Source organism: Gossypium hirsutum, chromosome D04 (assembly GCF_007990345.1).
Source record: "Gossypium hirsutum isolate 1008001.06 chromosome D04, Gossypium_hirsutum_v2.1, whole genome shotgun sequence".
Taxonomy (NCBI): domain Eukaryota; kingdom Viridiplantae; phylum Streptophyta; class Magnoliopsida; order Malvales; family Malvaceae; genus Gossypium; species Gossypium hirsutum.
Window position 1 is genome coordinate 38685129 of NC_053440.1, and position 16674 is coordinate 38701802.

Genomic DNA, 16674 nt, shown 5'->3' on the forward strand with positions numbered 1-16674 from the left:
TTTATTACCCAACAATTGGTGAGTAACAATTAAAACACAAACATTATTTTCTATACCATTATATCTAATGAGCAATTGAACATTATAGTTTGTACCTGCAATTGATCGAACAACACTATAGACAAGGCAATTTTTTTATCATTCAATAGCCATACAAGACCACTATCTACTTTTACAATTCACCTTATCTTGATTCACTTGACATCAAGCTTAATCATCCTTGATATTAGCACTTGATGAGCTACTTGACTCCGGCCATTTTGTTAATTGCTTAAGGGTGGGTTGGATGGGCGATTGGGTATGGTGCGGTGTGTTTAGCTTACTTTTTGTCTCACGCTACAGTATCGCTACAATATCTAATCTCACTGCCACCGCTGTTTTTACACTAACTGCAGGTAAACGCACCGCCCATCGAAACCCACCCTAAATTAAGGCTTTTTTTCTTGTACAAATGCTCCCAACATTGTGCATTTTATACACAAAAAAAGACACATTTTTGCATTTCCCTTCACCTAGTGAAAACTTTTAACAGAGGAAAGAGAATAACAAATAATTTCAATCTGAACAGAGTCGAAAATAAGAAGTCCAGAAATCCAGCCTTGGATAACAAATATCATCAGCATATAAGTTATATTCTATGGTCTAGTTCAACAACTAGCCAAGTAACAGGTCATGTACATTGAGAATGGTTTTGATAACTCTAATTGTTGAAAGTCTAAATTTAGTCATCCATAAAAAAAGCAATTGATCTTTGCATATCCCTGAATCAAAATAGACTCTCAGATAACTTTACCCTTTCAATCATTAAATGGCACCTTTCCTTGCAGTTATCCATAAGCAAGAAGCAAGATTTCCTAAAAATGGCTTTTTTTTAAACCTTAAGTCCTTTTGTTTTCATAAAAAAAGAATTCACCTAATTCATTTTCTACCCAAGCCCAAAAGCCCTTCCCTTCAAACAATTTCCATGAAGATACCAGTAGGAACCAGAAGTACGTTTGCTCTCTCCAACATGGTAAAGTTGCTATTTTACATGGCAAAAAAACACACAAAGTATCCAAATCCTTAAAAACCAATCACTAAAATGATCACAATTGTGATAGTTTTTCCCCGGAGGTTCCCAAAGTAACACCAGAACCAGCTATTAAAAGTTGACAACGAATTGAATTCCGAGAAAATATCAGAACCAGTTATACAGTTTTACAACATCAAAAAGTTTGAACATTGTAGTGACATATCATCACAAATATTACAAACAGAAAAAGTTACGAAAATATCATCAACAGAACCATTATTTTTAATGGTCAGCAAGAAATCTTCTGACCCATTCCAACCGCACATCAGAAGGTAAACTAAAGAAAACGAGCAATTGAGTTGGATGATCTGGAATTTTACTCAAAGCTCGATACTGCTCATCCACAGATAAACCTTCTATTTCACATAAGGTTGGATATAAATTTGTATCTTTTTTCTTGAATGATCTAGAATTCTTCTGACTTCTGTTGAACTACCACATCGGAGGCAATACTCCTACTGATTTGTTCGCCAATGGCCCACATGTTTTCCGCCAATAAAGTGACAGCCTCATTAAATGAAGAAGAAATATTATCACTTGCATTAGAATTCTTCTTTTTCTTCTTTGAAGATGAGGAGCCCCCTTGGTTTCTATCTGGTCGCGGCTCCATAGCAGAAACATCCACGTCATCCAAAGAGACATCAGTTTCGCAGTTATAGAATTTGTTTCTTTCTTCATTCATATCTGTAGTAAGTACATCCTGAGCATTTATTTCTTCAATAACATCAGCGGCTGTTTGAGCATCTTTACCAGTCGCTCGATCTCGTGCGTAGATGGTAGTAAGTTGGTCGTAGTAAGGAAAACTACGATGTCTAAATTGACTGGCTTCTTTATGACTCTATAAAAATGAGGAAATCATATTAGTTATAAGTTGAGAATAAATAAGATAATAAAGACTTGAAATAATTCTTACATTTAAATAAGAGTTCCAAACCGCATCTTCAACAACAACGAGCTAGCTATGCTCGTCCCAACCAAAACCGCTATTGTTTTGGCCATTAAGCATGTCATACACGATTAACCAATCCCTTTTCAATACCCTAATCCTCGATTCCATATTAGGACTAGCCTTCAACATTGCATTGGGTAAAGCCTTTTCTAACATTTTTTTCCAACTCGTTTAAATAACCAGCTTTAAACCCTGTATCAGCATTAAAGGTTTCAACATTGTGCAAGTCCCTCATACAGGAAACCAACACTGCATCTTCTTCTGGAACCCATTTCTTTTTGGTTCCTCGAGATGTTTGGGAAGAAACATTTGATTCTGAAGCACCTGACATAATTATCTTAAGAAAAAAACAAATTAAAATTAAGTTTAATATCATGAATCAAAAGGTGAACACTTTATAAAATTAAAATTAAGTTCAATATCATGAATCAAAAGCTCAACACTTTATAAAATTATAACACATGACGAATGAAAATAAATTAAATTATAATTCAACAAGTTTAGTACAATACAAAAAACAATTCAAACACCACCAAAGTTTCACAAACTAGATACATAAAACAACATAAACAAATTAACTCAAACTCATTTTGTCCCTAAACCTAACTAATTTCTAAATGCTTGCCATTCATCGAACATTTGGTTAGCTAGTTCCATCCTCCAAGTAGCCTATGCATCCGATGGATGAATACTTACGATATTCGTTTCATCGTCATCTACCACATTACTAGGTTTAATACTCATATGGGTTCGAATAAAATTATGGAGCAAACAACATGCAATAATGATTCTATTGTGCACCCTTACAGGATAGAATGATGGACTCCTAAGTATTCCCCATCTAAGTTTTAATAACCCAAAGAATCTTTCAATAACATTACGTGCTGAGGCATGTTTCATATTAAAAAATTCTTCCGAAATTCTTGGCTGATAACCCTGACGCCACTCATTCAAATAATATCGTTGTCCTCTAAAAGGTGCAAGAAATCCCTCACAATTTGTGTATCCAACATCAACTAGATAATAACAACCTATAAAAACAAACTTTTTTTTTAAATGATTAATTCACCAAAAAAAGTTTAAACTTTTACAAATTAACTCAAAGTCCTCTAACTTTCCATTTTACCATGAGGAACTTTTAGTCCATGTCTTCTACTAATGGCATCTCAAAGAACCCGTCCATCAGCAACAGAACCTTCCCAAGCAGGAAGAACATAAACAAATTGCATATTAGGTGTACAAACACCTAGCATATTTGTTGCTATGTCACTTTTCGCGTTCGATATCTAGCTTTATCAACTGTTGGAACCCTAATCTTGATGTGGGTTCCATCAAGAGCACCTAAGCAATTCTATATCACATGTTATAAAACCTTGAGTTATGATACTATATTTAAATCTAAATCAACTAAATTATGTACAAGCTATATATAAAACTCAGTCAAATACCTTAAACCATTTCCACCTTGTGTCTGAAGAATTAGCTGTAATTGGCTCTGCCTTTTTAAATAACACATCTTGTAAGCGTATGACAGCATTTAAAACACTATGAAATGATCTGCTAACAGTTTCCCCGGACCTATTAAAGTGATGCTTGATAACTCGATTTTTAAGGTGATGGGAAATGATATGTAAAAATATTGCCAGTTGCTCATCAACAAGCATGTTCCTTGACGACTTCAATCCCCCTAATGTTTCTAACATCTCACATAGTTTAAAAAAGGTAAATTTATTCATCCTAACTTGTTCAATACAGGTCTCGTCACTAGCATATATAAGCCTTTTCACATAATCCCGCTTTGCATAAAAATCTAAAATATAGGACCTAATCCTTGGTCTATAAGTATGTAGGCTATGGCTGACACCCAATGTAAGTAAGAACCAACACACAATTCTACAGATTTGCAACCATATTGTCAATGCAATACCAATTCTTTTACGCCTCACACTTTGTGCAATTAAAGGCAGATGAGCTATTATTGCAAGATCCTTCAAATTGTAGTAAAAGGGTCACATTTCTCCAATACTAATTTCAATAACAGTAAAATAAAATTAAAGAATTTAATTGCCAAAAAACTTACAGTGATTTACAAGACGCTCAATTGTGAGTAGAGGAAACAATCGAACAAGCTAAAGAAGAAGAGGAAGCAATAACACAATATCAAAGAAAAATGAGCAATACATATTTAGATTCTTTACAAAGCAAAAAATTGAAATTAAAACTATCTTCACAAGTAAAAAAATTGAAATTTACTTCTTTATCAATCAACAAGAAAAGAAAAAAAAAAGAATGTGTTTTTCTAGATTTGATTAATTGATGACTGACGTTTAATAATTATTTTTTTTTATAAAATATCCATTTCATTAATATAGTGTGTTAAATATCTTCCTTTAAAAAAATGATTTGTTTGTAGCATTTTACTTTCTTTTTTTAGTGATAATTATAATTTTTGTAATGTTAATTATAATTGTTGTAGCATTTCATTAGTTTTTAGTGTTAATTATAATTATAATGTTTGTAGCATTTGATTAATTTTTAGTGTTAATTATAAGTTTTAGTTTTAATTATAATTTTTAGTGTTAAATTTAATTATAATTGTTGTAGCACTTGATTAATTTTTAGTGTTAATTATAAATTTTAGTGTTAATTATAATTTTTAGTGTTAATTATAATTATAATGTTTGTAGCATTTGATTAAAAAACTTTTTTTAAAATGATTAATTCACCAAAAATAATTTTTGTAGTGTTAATTATAATTTTTTATCAAACAATATAAGTAATATAAAAACATTGTTCAAATATAATTTTTAATCAAAAAAATTTAAGTAATATAAAACATTGTTTGAAGACCAAAATTAAATATAACATAAATTAAAGATATCGAAAATAAAAATAGTTTAATAATATATTAAAAGATTAAAATAGTTTTAAATGAAACATATAAAAAATAAAAACATATTGAAACTAAAATATAACCAAAATGTTCTTGTTTAAAGTAAAAAGATCAAATCTGAAATGTAAATGTAGTTTAACATGTATATATTGTCTTTTCCGTATTACTAGAAAAGAGTAAATGGTATCATCATTGCAGTGGAGATATTTGTTTATGTCCGTTACCTGATACTTGTCTGTCCACCTGCATCAATAAATAATAAGAATGTTATCAACTTTATAAAATTGACATCACTTGTGTTAATATAAAATCATACATGGACAACCGTGGGATACCATCAAGAAACATACAGAAACATACAAAATAGAAACATACAGAGACATACAGAATATAAACATACGGAAACGTAAATTGAATATAAACATACAGAATATAAACATACAGAAACTATTTCCACTTGAAAACTTCAATAACAGCAACATTGGTTATGGCTTAGGTGCATCATATCAACTCTTCTCTTCATCTTCCCAACCATAGTTACAGTATAAAAAAAACAATCTTTTGTTATTAAATGATTTCTAGAATAGCAACACTAAAACAAAACGAATTTTAATCATATTTGCCAAGACAATCCAAACAAGAACCAAATTCCCAAAATTTTTGTTTTAAAACCATTGGAGCTAATGGCATTAGGACAACAAATGAAACTACCAGAAGGTCGGGGCCGTCTTTGCCCCTATTTTATCTTGATTGCGATAGTGCACCACCCAACAATGATAAATGGCAACTTTGTTGACCACCAAGATCAAAAGGAATATACATATATATAGGACTCTTGTAGGAGCCAAAGTGAAACCCTCATCATCATTACACTATCTAATTTCTAAGCCTTCAAAATCCCATTCCTTGGCTGTGAAAGCTTGGATTGAGTGAAGTCTTCTATACTTCACCTTTGCTTCTTTGTTGACAGTTTTCTAAGGTTTTTCACACAAAATAAGTTGCTAGAATAGGTTTCTCGTTGATGAATTAATCAAATAAAAGGTGGATTGGAAAGTAAGAACAAAATTTGTCAGTGGTTTCTCTGCAAAAAATCACTATCCCATTTCACTTTCGACCAGGGTGACCTACTCATATCATTTAACCACGTCATGGTCATACAAATACGAAAACAGCATTATGCAAATAAATGGTATAATTTTGTACGTGAAACATGCACATGCCAAAGGAGATGAGTAAAAGGTTTACAATTCCAAAGATAGGTAAATGACAGCTTTAATATATTGATAGTGCAAAAGGTATTAAGAAATACTATAAAACTGGACCAAAAGAGGGCTGAAAAGACGACAATAATAAAACAATAAAACTGGCCATATGACTAATGTTGCAGCAATTGAAGTAGTGTAGATACCAGCTGATAAGATTACTAAGTAGACATTCACAGAACACAAGGCAAATAACAGCTTTTGATCTCTCTATCTTTCATTTTCTAAAGCTACGAGAATTATATAACTTTTTGAATAATGGAAGCTAGGTTGTCCAGTAACAGTTATATATTAGTTCAATTACAAATTTCATCACAAAATCTTTTCTTTATGATACAATAATAATGCCTGCACAACACTTTAAACAAATAATGGCTTGAGATATTAATTAGACTGATAGAAAGAGATTAAGTTGTCAGTCATAATTCTCACATATAAAAGGATCAATATTTAAGTATATTAGGATGATAAACCAAGTCCTAAACAAGCCATTCGAGGGATTAGAGTAACCTACTAGGGAACTCCAAGAATAGAATGGGTACCATAAGTAATAGTCCAAGTGAAATACAAGTAGGGTATTCAACATTCACCAAAGACATGCCCAAAATAGACAAAACACCAAAAACAAAATGAGGAATGAAGGATTTCTCCATTTCCCTTTTATACCCTGAAAGCCAACCAATTAAAAAATTTTAAAAACAAAAACTTGGCAGAAATAGGTTTATTAGAAGACTATCACCATTATCGGCTGAAATAGAAACATCAACATCAAAATAATTACAAAGATGCAAACAAAGATGCAAACAAACCATCAACAAAGATGCAAACAAAGCTGATGTATGGTTCATGTAATTACAAAGATGCAAGCAAACCTTTGCTGAAATAGAAATGAAGAAGAAGCAGTAATTTGGTATTACCTTAAAAAGTCTTGGGCAATTTCACGAACGAGCCTTTCGAAAGGAAGTTTCTGATGAGGAGTTCAGTACTTTGCTGGTACTGATGGATTTCACTGCATCCAATAGAAACTTTATTTCTTCAATTCGTGTAAACAAGAAGAAAACGTGACTGAAAGGGGAAAAGAAAAGTTCAGCAAAAAAAGTCTCAACCGAAAAGGGGAAAAGAAAATTTGAAAGAGGTGAAAGAAAACGTACCGGGAGATGAAGATGAAGGGCGAATGGATGCTTGATTTGGGGAGGAAGAAATTTGGAGTGAATTTTGGGAAGAAGAGAGGCAGGTTATTTTCGTCTAAAACATAAACTGTGTTGCCTTGAATGGGTATGCAGACCCTCAACCCCTGAATACCTAAACGGTAAGATGAGGGAATGACAATGTAATAGCTATTCAGTGGAATAGAGGAAACGGTGAACCAAACGCATGCAACACTGTAGCGCGCGGAATTGATGCAGAATGGAATAACAATTCTATCCAACCAAACGAGCTCTTAGTTTTGACGCAGAGAACCTTTAACATCGATACCGTCGCACCTTTTGAAAGTTCTAAACTTTGATTTCTTCATATAATTTTGCATGGGAAATACACCACCATGGTTGAGATTTATTCGAGACTTTGAATCATCAATATGGTGATAAATAAAATATAAGACGTTGGAAATGATTAATGAGAGTCAATTTTAGATTTTGCAAGTTTAACATGGAAAGAGATAGAGCATGATATATCCAAGCCTTTGAAGCATCTAGGAAAGATCCATCCCAAACTTAAAAGTATCAATATGGTGAAAGATAACACGAGTGCCAATGAAATCCATCATAAACTCAAAAGCATTAAGGTGGCTAAGGATAACTCAGGCACACCAAAGAAGATCCATCTAAACTTTGAGGTAGAGGATAGCTCAACCCTTTGAAGCATCCCAATGGTGGGAAGATTTGCTTAACCCTGTGGAGCTTCAAGATGATGGGAGATTTGCTCAACCTTTCAGAGCATCTAGATGATGAAAGATAAAGCATGCACCAAACATGATATTAGGATAGATTCACCCAAAATTGCGAAGCATTAAGATGACTAATGATGGAGTGTGTAGTGAACTTGCCAACTAAGTAGCAATTACTTGGATGTCATTGTATCATGATCCAAAGTGGGTTTGTTGTCCAACCCAGGATAGAGGTCAACTTTTGAGGTTTGCCTTAGGACTTTAGCTCATCGACTTTGTTTTCCAGGGTAGATTTATTTCCCAACTTGAGGTGGAAGTCTAGCTTTGAAAACTCATGTACTTTGAAATTTGGATTTTTCTTTGTGGTGGTGATCTGCATACCCTTGTTTTTTAAGGATCAAATCATGTCATAGTTCAAATTTTTTGGATGTGTAGTTCAATTTCGTATTCAATAGTGAAACAATAGTTTAAACTTGTGATTAACAACATCATTTCTTTTAATGAACATTTTAGGCTTGTACTTAACATCATATTTTGGATTAACAATAAGCATCATATTTATGAACAGTGCCTAGACATTTGACTGAAGTCCAATCATGAGCTAATCAAACACTTCTTGAGAAGATGGCTAATCAAGTGTTGGTATTTGTAATAGCTGAGATAATCTACTTGATTAGCTTCTTCATGTCACTTTATTATTGTCAAGAGAATCAAATTAACTTTTAAAAATTCTTCAAGTATGCTTGGAACATCAACATCAAAGAAATAATACTTTTTATTTATTTATTTTCCCTTTAGTGTGACTTTTGGTTTACCTTTAACTTGAGAAAAAATGTCTTTTATATTCATAATCGTAGACTAATCTATACCTTCATTATTAACTAAACTTTTGCCTCTATCGTGAACTACCTGCTCAAAAGGTTTTTAATGAGCTTGAATAACGAATTCCTCAAAGGACATCGACTTAATGCCTTGGAGAATGTGGCACAAGCTCCACTTCATTCTTTGTATGCACTTGTTGATAGTAGAGGACTTCAATACTTTTTCCTTGTATTTGAGGAAGGATTTTAAAATTATTTGATATTTGTAAAGTTAATAATTAAAAAATAATTAAAAATAATAGTATTGTTCCAACTATTATTTTTTTTATTTAATTATTTAATTTTTGGTTAACTTATATTGATTATACTAAAAATTTTATCACACATGTATGTGTGTGAAAACCACATATTTAGAATATATGTGTGTGTTTAAAAATAACATACAATAAATAATAAAACATAAGGTTAGAGAATAATAATACATATGGAATGGTTAATTTATATGAAAATGCTGAAAAAAATTTAAAAAAACTAGGTTGATTTTCTTAAAATTTACAGATCTATGCTGATTTTGGAGAGAGAATGGAAAACTTGTCCTACAGGGTACGTTTTTACTGCGACATTAGTGAAAACGCGCCCTGCAGGACGCATTTTCCTTTAATGATACTATTCAAACGGTAACTTTTCCGATGACTAGTAGGGTTTAACAACCATAAAAATTCCTATATAAACCCCTTTAACACTCATTTTTTTCACCCAAATACTCCATACTCATTCTTTTTTCCTAAATTCTCAATCTTCAATCTTCAATCTTCAATATTCAATCCCCAATTTCAAATTTTATATTTTCAATCTTCAAATTTAAATTTTCAATTTCGAATTTTTAATCCTTAATCCTCAAATATTTTTTTAAATTATTTTTTTGAATTTTATTCTCTTCGATTTTATTCTTTTCGTATAAATTTTAAATGACAAATCAACTTATTCATTTGGATGACAAACATATCTTCAGTGTTCAATTACAAATGCTAAGTAAATTTATTAAATTATTTAAATTTAAATAGTTAATTATTATGCTGTTTAGATTATTATTTTTTTATGTTTATATACTTAGCTCGAAGATCGAATTTTGGAGATGTACATAAACAACTTAAGCAAAGGTGCACCAGAGGTCGTTCATGGACACTTACAAGATGTAGGCTTTTTAAACGTAGCTCGCATGCTTGAGGGGAATAAATTAGATCCCCCACTCATTAGTGCTTTGATAGAGAGATGGAGACCGGAGACGAACACGTTCCATCTCCCTTACGACCAGTGTACAATTACACTCGAGGATGTCAATTTACAACTCAGTCTACTGGTCGATGGGGATGTCATTACTGGACCAGTTGTTACTGTCGATTGGACTGCAACACGTGAGCAATTGCTAGGAAAGGTGTTAAACAAGTTTAGGGATAGTTGGATCAAGATGAGATGCTTGGAGGACAACATCCAAACCATGGAGGCTTCAGTGAGCGACGTCGAAAAAGAACAATTCACATGCGCATTCATCTTAAGCTTGATCGGGGGTGTTCTAATGCCAAATAAATCTCGTAATCTTAAGGTGACTACTACTACTAGCTGACTTCAAGGAATTGGGACGACTTAGTTGGGGATCAGTGGTGCTGGCAACATTGTATTGAGAAATGTGTCGAGTCATGATACTAGATAAAGCCAAAATCAACGGTTGCATGCTCATTCTCCAATCGTGGGCATGGTATCAACTACCATTTTTACGCCTCTGAGTGGAACTCCCTTACGAATTCCAACTCGTCATATGGTAAAATTCATTCCACAATATCATTACCATTTTTATTTTTAATTGATGCAATTTTGAAATAACATATCATTTAAGTAGGTGGAACAACCCCGCGAGAACACAGCGGTATACCAACCGAGCTCGAGGATATCCAAATAGCTCTAGATCAAGAAACCAAAGAGGAGGTTAGTTTATGAATTTCAATTTTATATAATATGTATTCTAGCACTTGGAAATCAAATATTATGCATGTATGAACAATTATAAATTCATAATGTAGTTTGTATGGATGCCATATGCGGATTTGAGGATTCAAGAATGTGTCTCGATCAAAATTTTGGTGAATTGCAACATCTGGCATGTCAAAGTGCCATTGGTTGTTTTTGAAATGGTTGAGATGTACAAATCTAATTGAGTCATGCGATAGTTCAGGTGTACGCAACGTATTTTGCAGCCACCCTAGGAGCTCGATGACCTGCACAAAATCAACTTGCGGAGGAGACTCAAGGAAGATTGGTATTCCTTCCACGAGAAGTATATTAAAATGTGGGAGCGTAGGTACGATTTCTTGCCAACACAGGAACCATTTCTCACACCGGAGTTGATAACGTCTCCGAATTACATGGGTTGGTTCAGTCATTAAGTACAAGTCGTATCTACTGTGGGATTCAGAGAGGAGAAGGCAAACTCACCATAGGAGGTCAAGACAATGGCCTATCAATCATAGGTCGGGAGATGAAGACACAGTAGGATCGGCATCTGCTCTATTTGCATCAAAAAACCCGATTACCGTGCAACGTCCTGGTCAATGTGGTTCATTTATTTTTACTTTTAACCCAATTGTTTTGTTACAACAATCACAACACCCACGCTTATTCCCTGCATCATCACCTTTAGATCTGATTTATTTTACACAACCACCACAACACGCACAATATTTCATGTATCAACACATTCAGCACCAATTTATTTTACACAAGTACCACAACACCACCCATCATTCCTTGTATCAACACTTTTTCCAAGGATATATTATGCATGATTGCCACCCATTGTGCCATATTACATGTCGATCTCGCCAACAACACAGACACAGTAAGTATCGCCTTCAGTTTTCACCTTCTATCCACAGGCGGGCCAGACGACACCATATAGTGGCCTATCGATAATGTCGTAAACACCCCCAACATCGTTGTTCTACCGAGGTGGGCCATCCTTGCAATCTCCAACTCAGTCTAGATGGGATCCATGATAGGCGGCTAGGACATGATCGGGTTCAACCATGGAGGAATGAGACGAAGTTAGCAATCAACCCCGACATCCACGTCAAGGTGAAGCCAAAGTCAACGAGCAGCTGCCAAACCAAATAGCGTGACAAAACCCTAGACATCCATACGCCCACCCGATTGTGGCATACATTTAGGGTGCCAATGATTATGTTATTTTGTAATTTTATAATTTTTTATATAATTTGTTTTAAATACGAAATGTACACTTATTTACAATGTGCGAAACAAATTTACTAAATTTGTTTGATTTGCATGCAATCATGTTGTGAGATTAAAATTTATAATTTGAGTTGAATTTTACAATTCGAATAACTCGAATAAAATATTTTATATGTAAAATTATAGAAATTTTAAATACATTCTAAAAAATTCAAAAAATTATATAAAAAAGTAAAAAAATTAAAAAAACTATCTAGAAGAATAATTTTGGGGACCTAACTAAGTTAATTAATGATTCAAGTTTATCATACTAAAGTTTTTTTTATTATGATTTTGCTTTGGAAAATTTTTCAAATATATATGGTTTCAAATTTATGTGCTCTAACATGGAATTATTTATATTAACACAAGATTTTAACTTTACATGTTTAATTTTTTAATTTAACTCAAACACTTTCACTCGATTCGATCCGATCCGATTTAAGTCGACTCGAATTTCATTTCACTTGACTCAATTCAGTAAAATTCAAGTCGAGTTAGGATGGTAAAATAGGACTCATAAAATCGATTAACTCAATTTTTTTCACTCGATTTGATCATGTTAGGATGATAAATTAGGACATATGCAATTTCTACATTTTTCTCGATCAAGTTAATCCCAAGAATACTAAGTTGTAGGGGCTCAGAAGTAATCAAGTTGAAATGGCCAGAGAGAAAACGCTCCCTGCATGGGGCATTTTCATCTGACATGGCAGTGAAAACGCTTCCGACAGGATGTATTTTCGAGCCACATGTCTGACATGTCAGAGGAAAACGCCCCTGTAGGAAGCATTTCCATTGGCATGTCAGATGAAAACAGCCCTTGCAAGGAGCGTTTTCTTTCTGGCCATTTCAACCACCCCAGCTTGATTGCTTTTGAGCCCTGCAACCCGGGATTTTCGGGACAACTTTTTTCCCTTTATACCTCGTCCATCCCCTATATAAACGCCCATTCTTCATCCTCCTATTCACCAGATCTCAATCTCCTCTAAATTGTTTTTTTTCTTCTTCTTGTGTGTTGAAATTTTTTGGTTTAAAGATTTATTTGTCTCTCACTTTGAGGGAGACGTAGTCATAATTTTAAGTTGTGTTTACGTTCATGCTGATGTTATGGGACTCGATAACCTACAAATTTCACCTACTGTGTGAGTATGACACTATCACTTGAGAAACTGAGACCGCTTTGCAACTTGAGGTCCAAGTTGAAGGTGATTATATCGTTTCGAGTTAAAGTGAAACTAAGGTTTCAAGTTTACAAAGGTTATGTTTTTAAGGGATTACGTGTAACAGCCTGTTTTCAGTGATATCAGAATAGTAGTTTTGGGACCACGAATTTAACGAGTAAATTATTATTTTATTTTTATTTTTATTTTAATTTCTATGGTATATTAGTAAGGTTGTATAAAAATTTCGTTAAGAAATTTGGACGTTTGCATGCTTAATTAAGTGAAAAGGACTAAATCGTAAAAGGTGCAAAAGTAGAGTTCCATAAGTTGAAGGTGTCAAATTGCTATGAATTTTTAAAATTAGTGGACTTAAGTGGTAATTAGACCATTATTATTAGTAGTGGACAAATATAGGCATGAGATAGATGTTTTAATTAGTTTAAGTAAAGGTTAATTAAATAATTTGATAAATAAATAAAGTAAAATATGTAAAAGACAAGGTATCATCTTCTTCAAGGGATTTTACCACTAAAAATTAGAGGAGAGAAAGGCCATAGCTAGGGTTATTGGTTCAACAACTTTTAATGCTTGCATGTAAGTGAAATTTATCCTGTTTTTAATGATTTTTATATTTTCGGGATTGTTGTAGCTTAATCTAGCTAGCCCAAGGACTAATTTGCAAAATTTTTAAAGGTTTAGAGTTTTACCATGAACATGTTTTCATGTTTCTTGAAGTTTAATGAAAGATTATGGGTCCTTATTGTTAAATAAACAAGTTTTGTAAAGGGATTTTTTATGAAAATGTCATTTAGAGACTTATTTGTAAAAGTAATGAAATATGATGGTAAATTTGTGAAATACTAATTTGTATGGGTTGCTAGTAGTCTTTAGTGAATTCGGTTGTATGAAATGTGAATGAAATTGCTTAAATCTTATTTTACGAGCTTGAGGACTAAATTTTGAAAAGTTAAAATGTTAGGGGTAAAATTATAATTATGCATAAATATGGATTATGGATTGAATTGAATGTTTGAGATTGACTGAAACACTTAATTGAGTATAATTATTTATTTACATCAAGATAAATCTCAACCGGATCTAAATCGAGGAAAGGCGAAAATCACGGATTAGCTCGATCGTATTTCTACACTCTAGTTGTTAATGTAAGTTCATAATATTTCAATATGTAATTGAATTTCTATTTGTATATTTTATATTATAGTTATGAAATTAAACATTTATAATTAATTATACCTTGAATTGCACATACGTGCCCCTGTTTGTACTTTGGTACCCCTGAATTGCACATACATGCCCCTGTTTGTACTTCCGTACCCCTGAATAGCACATACGTGCCCCTGTTTACACTCTGACTTCAAATCAAGTAAAATATGAGTTGTAGTAAATCGTTGTTAAGTTAAAATATATGCTATGTTCTTACTAAGCTCTATAAGTTTAAATGTTTTTGTGTATTGTTTTGTAGATCGTTATTGCTGACTTTTGGACGGATAGAATCTTTGGCTCACACTATCTATCGATGTTGGTAGTTCTTGTTCTCCTTTCGGTTATGGCATGTATATGTGGCTATATAGGTTGTTATGGTACATTAGGAAAAAAATACTAAACTAAGATGTTAGGTACTTTATTAAGAGTGTAAATAGGTATCTTCTTAGTACAATTAGAATGGTATGGAATTGATCACTTGTGATTTGTTTTGGCTTGTGAATGAATGAAGTGCTATGCTAGAAATATATCAAAATTTACTTGTTTTAGTTGTTGATGTTGGATATAATTGTGGTGTCTATGAATGACACATTGGTTGGTTGTTTTAGGGCATTAGTATGGTATGCCATGTTGTGTTGCTTGTGGTCTCAATTCTGATATGCTTGAAGATGATATTGAATTAGTTGTGTATGTTTTAAGTGTGGTAATGCACATGTTTAGGTAAGGTAGTTTGATTGTGATTGAGTTGCTTATATGGCATATTTGTTGAATGGATTTTGGTATTTTGAATTGTCATTTAAATTCATGTTTTGGTATGTTTTGATTGCCTTGGTTAAGGTTGCAAATGGCTTGTAGGTATATTCTTGAAATGGGTGAAGGAAATTATTTTGGCCAATTTCTTGTCCACACGGCATAAGACACGGGTGTGTGTCTCAGCTGTGTGTCACACACGGCCATGGGACACGGCCATGTGTCCTCTGTAGGTTTTAAGGTTGCAAGTCAAGCAGTTACACGGCCTAGCACATGGCCTGCACACGGGCGTATGAGGCCATTTCGAAAGTTACACGGCCTGGCACACGGGCGTGTGGCTTGGCCGTTGACCCAAGTCAGAGAGTTACATAGGCACAGACACAAGCTGGGACACGACCGTGTATCCCTATTTCGATTGTTACGCGGCCTGAGACACGGGCATGTGTCTCAGTCGTGTGAGTCACATGGCCTGGCCACACAGCCGTGTGACCCCTGTAGTTTAAAATTTCTAACTTTTTCCTCAATGTTCCAATTGTTTCCGATTTCGTCCGGAATCATTTCTAAAGTGTTTCTAAGGCATCGAGGGCTCAATTAAAGGACGAATTGCATGTATATGAATGAATTATGCCGTGTTTAATTCAAGGTTTGGAAATGTATGTTTTATGTCACATTTGTTTTTGTAATGCTCCGTAATCCTATTCCGGCAATGGGTATGGGTTAGGGGTGTTACATTACACATAAATGAGGTCATAATTGACAGTGCTAATGCAAGCACGACAACGAGGCTTCTCGTTAGAAGAGCATGTTTCATAAAACTAAAACATAGGTATGAGGAAGGAAAACATAAGGGGCCTTCTAGTATAATCGAGTTATTCGTGTTGTCTACCACCACCGAAGATGGTGACCTTGTTAGTATAACCTGTTACACCCTAATGTTGTCACAACTTATAATAATAGGGTCACCGCCTTCGGTGGTGGTGGATAAGATGCATTACATGATTATACTGAAAAGCCACTACGTTTATTTTCCTCGTATTTATATTTGAGTTTTATTAAGCATCCTCTTTTGATAAGAAACTCGTTATCGTGCCCACATAATCACTGTCAACTACGACCCCATTTTATGCTAATCCCTTGACAGCATAACCTTTATAAACTTGAAGCGCTAGTTACATTTCAACCCTAGATCGTATAATCACCGTCAACTGGGACCTTGAGTTACAACAAGAACTGTCTTCCCAGGAGATGACTCCATACTCACATGGCAGATGAAATTTGTGGGTCACCCAGCTCCACGACACAACCTTAAATTCAAACATTCCTTAAAACTATAGCCATATCTACTTAAATTAATTTTTTTCTGC

The 16674-nt window shown here is 33.6% G+C and overlaps 1 protein-coding gene and 1 long non-coding RNA gene across 3 annotated transcripts; one reads left to right on the forward strand and one right to left on the reverse strand.

Moving 5' to 3' along the window:
* Positions 1 to 1031: 1031 nt before the first annotated feature.
* Positions 1032 to 7805, reverse strand: LOC107921380 (uncharacterized). Of its 2 annotated transcripts, none has more exons than XR_001691044.2 (6): positions 7328 to 7805; positions 7094 to 7185; positions 5139 to 5157; positions 4102 to 4150; positions 1986 to 2358; positions 1032 to 1910 (listed from the first exon to the last, which is right to left on the reverse strand). It is a non-coding gene; the product is annotated as an uncharacterized lncRNA (long non-coding RNA). The 2 variants fall into 2 exon arrangements; XR_001691045.2 differs by having other exon boundaries at positions 7094 to 7241; positions 7328 to 7779.
* A 2215-nt stretch (positions 7806 to 10020) lies between these two features.
* On the forward strand, positions 10021 to 10509 carry LOC107921584 (serine/threonine-protein phosphatase 7 long form homolog). The gene has a single exon (XM_016851416.1). It carries the CDS (start codon positions 10021 to 10023, stop codon positions 10507 to 10509), a length of 489 nt encoding a protein of 162 aa, XP_016706905.1.
* The last annotated feature ends 6165 nt before the right edge of the window (positions 10510 to 16674 follow it).

Bases quoted from the DNA above. Each gene is read 5' to 3' on its own strand.
- LOC107921584 (XM_016851416.1), top strand. From the start codon at position 10,021: ATGTACATAAACAACTTAAGCAAAGGTGCACCAGAGGTCGTTCATGGA.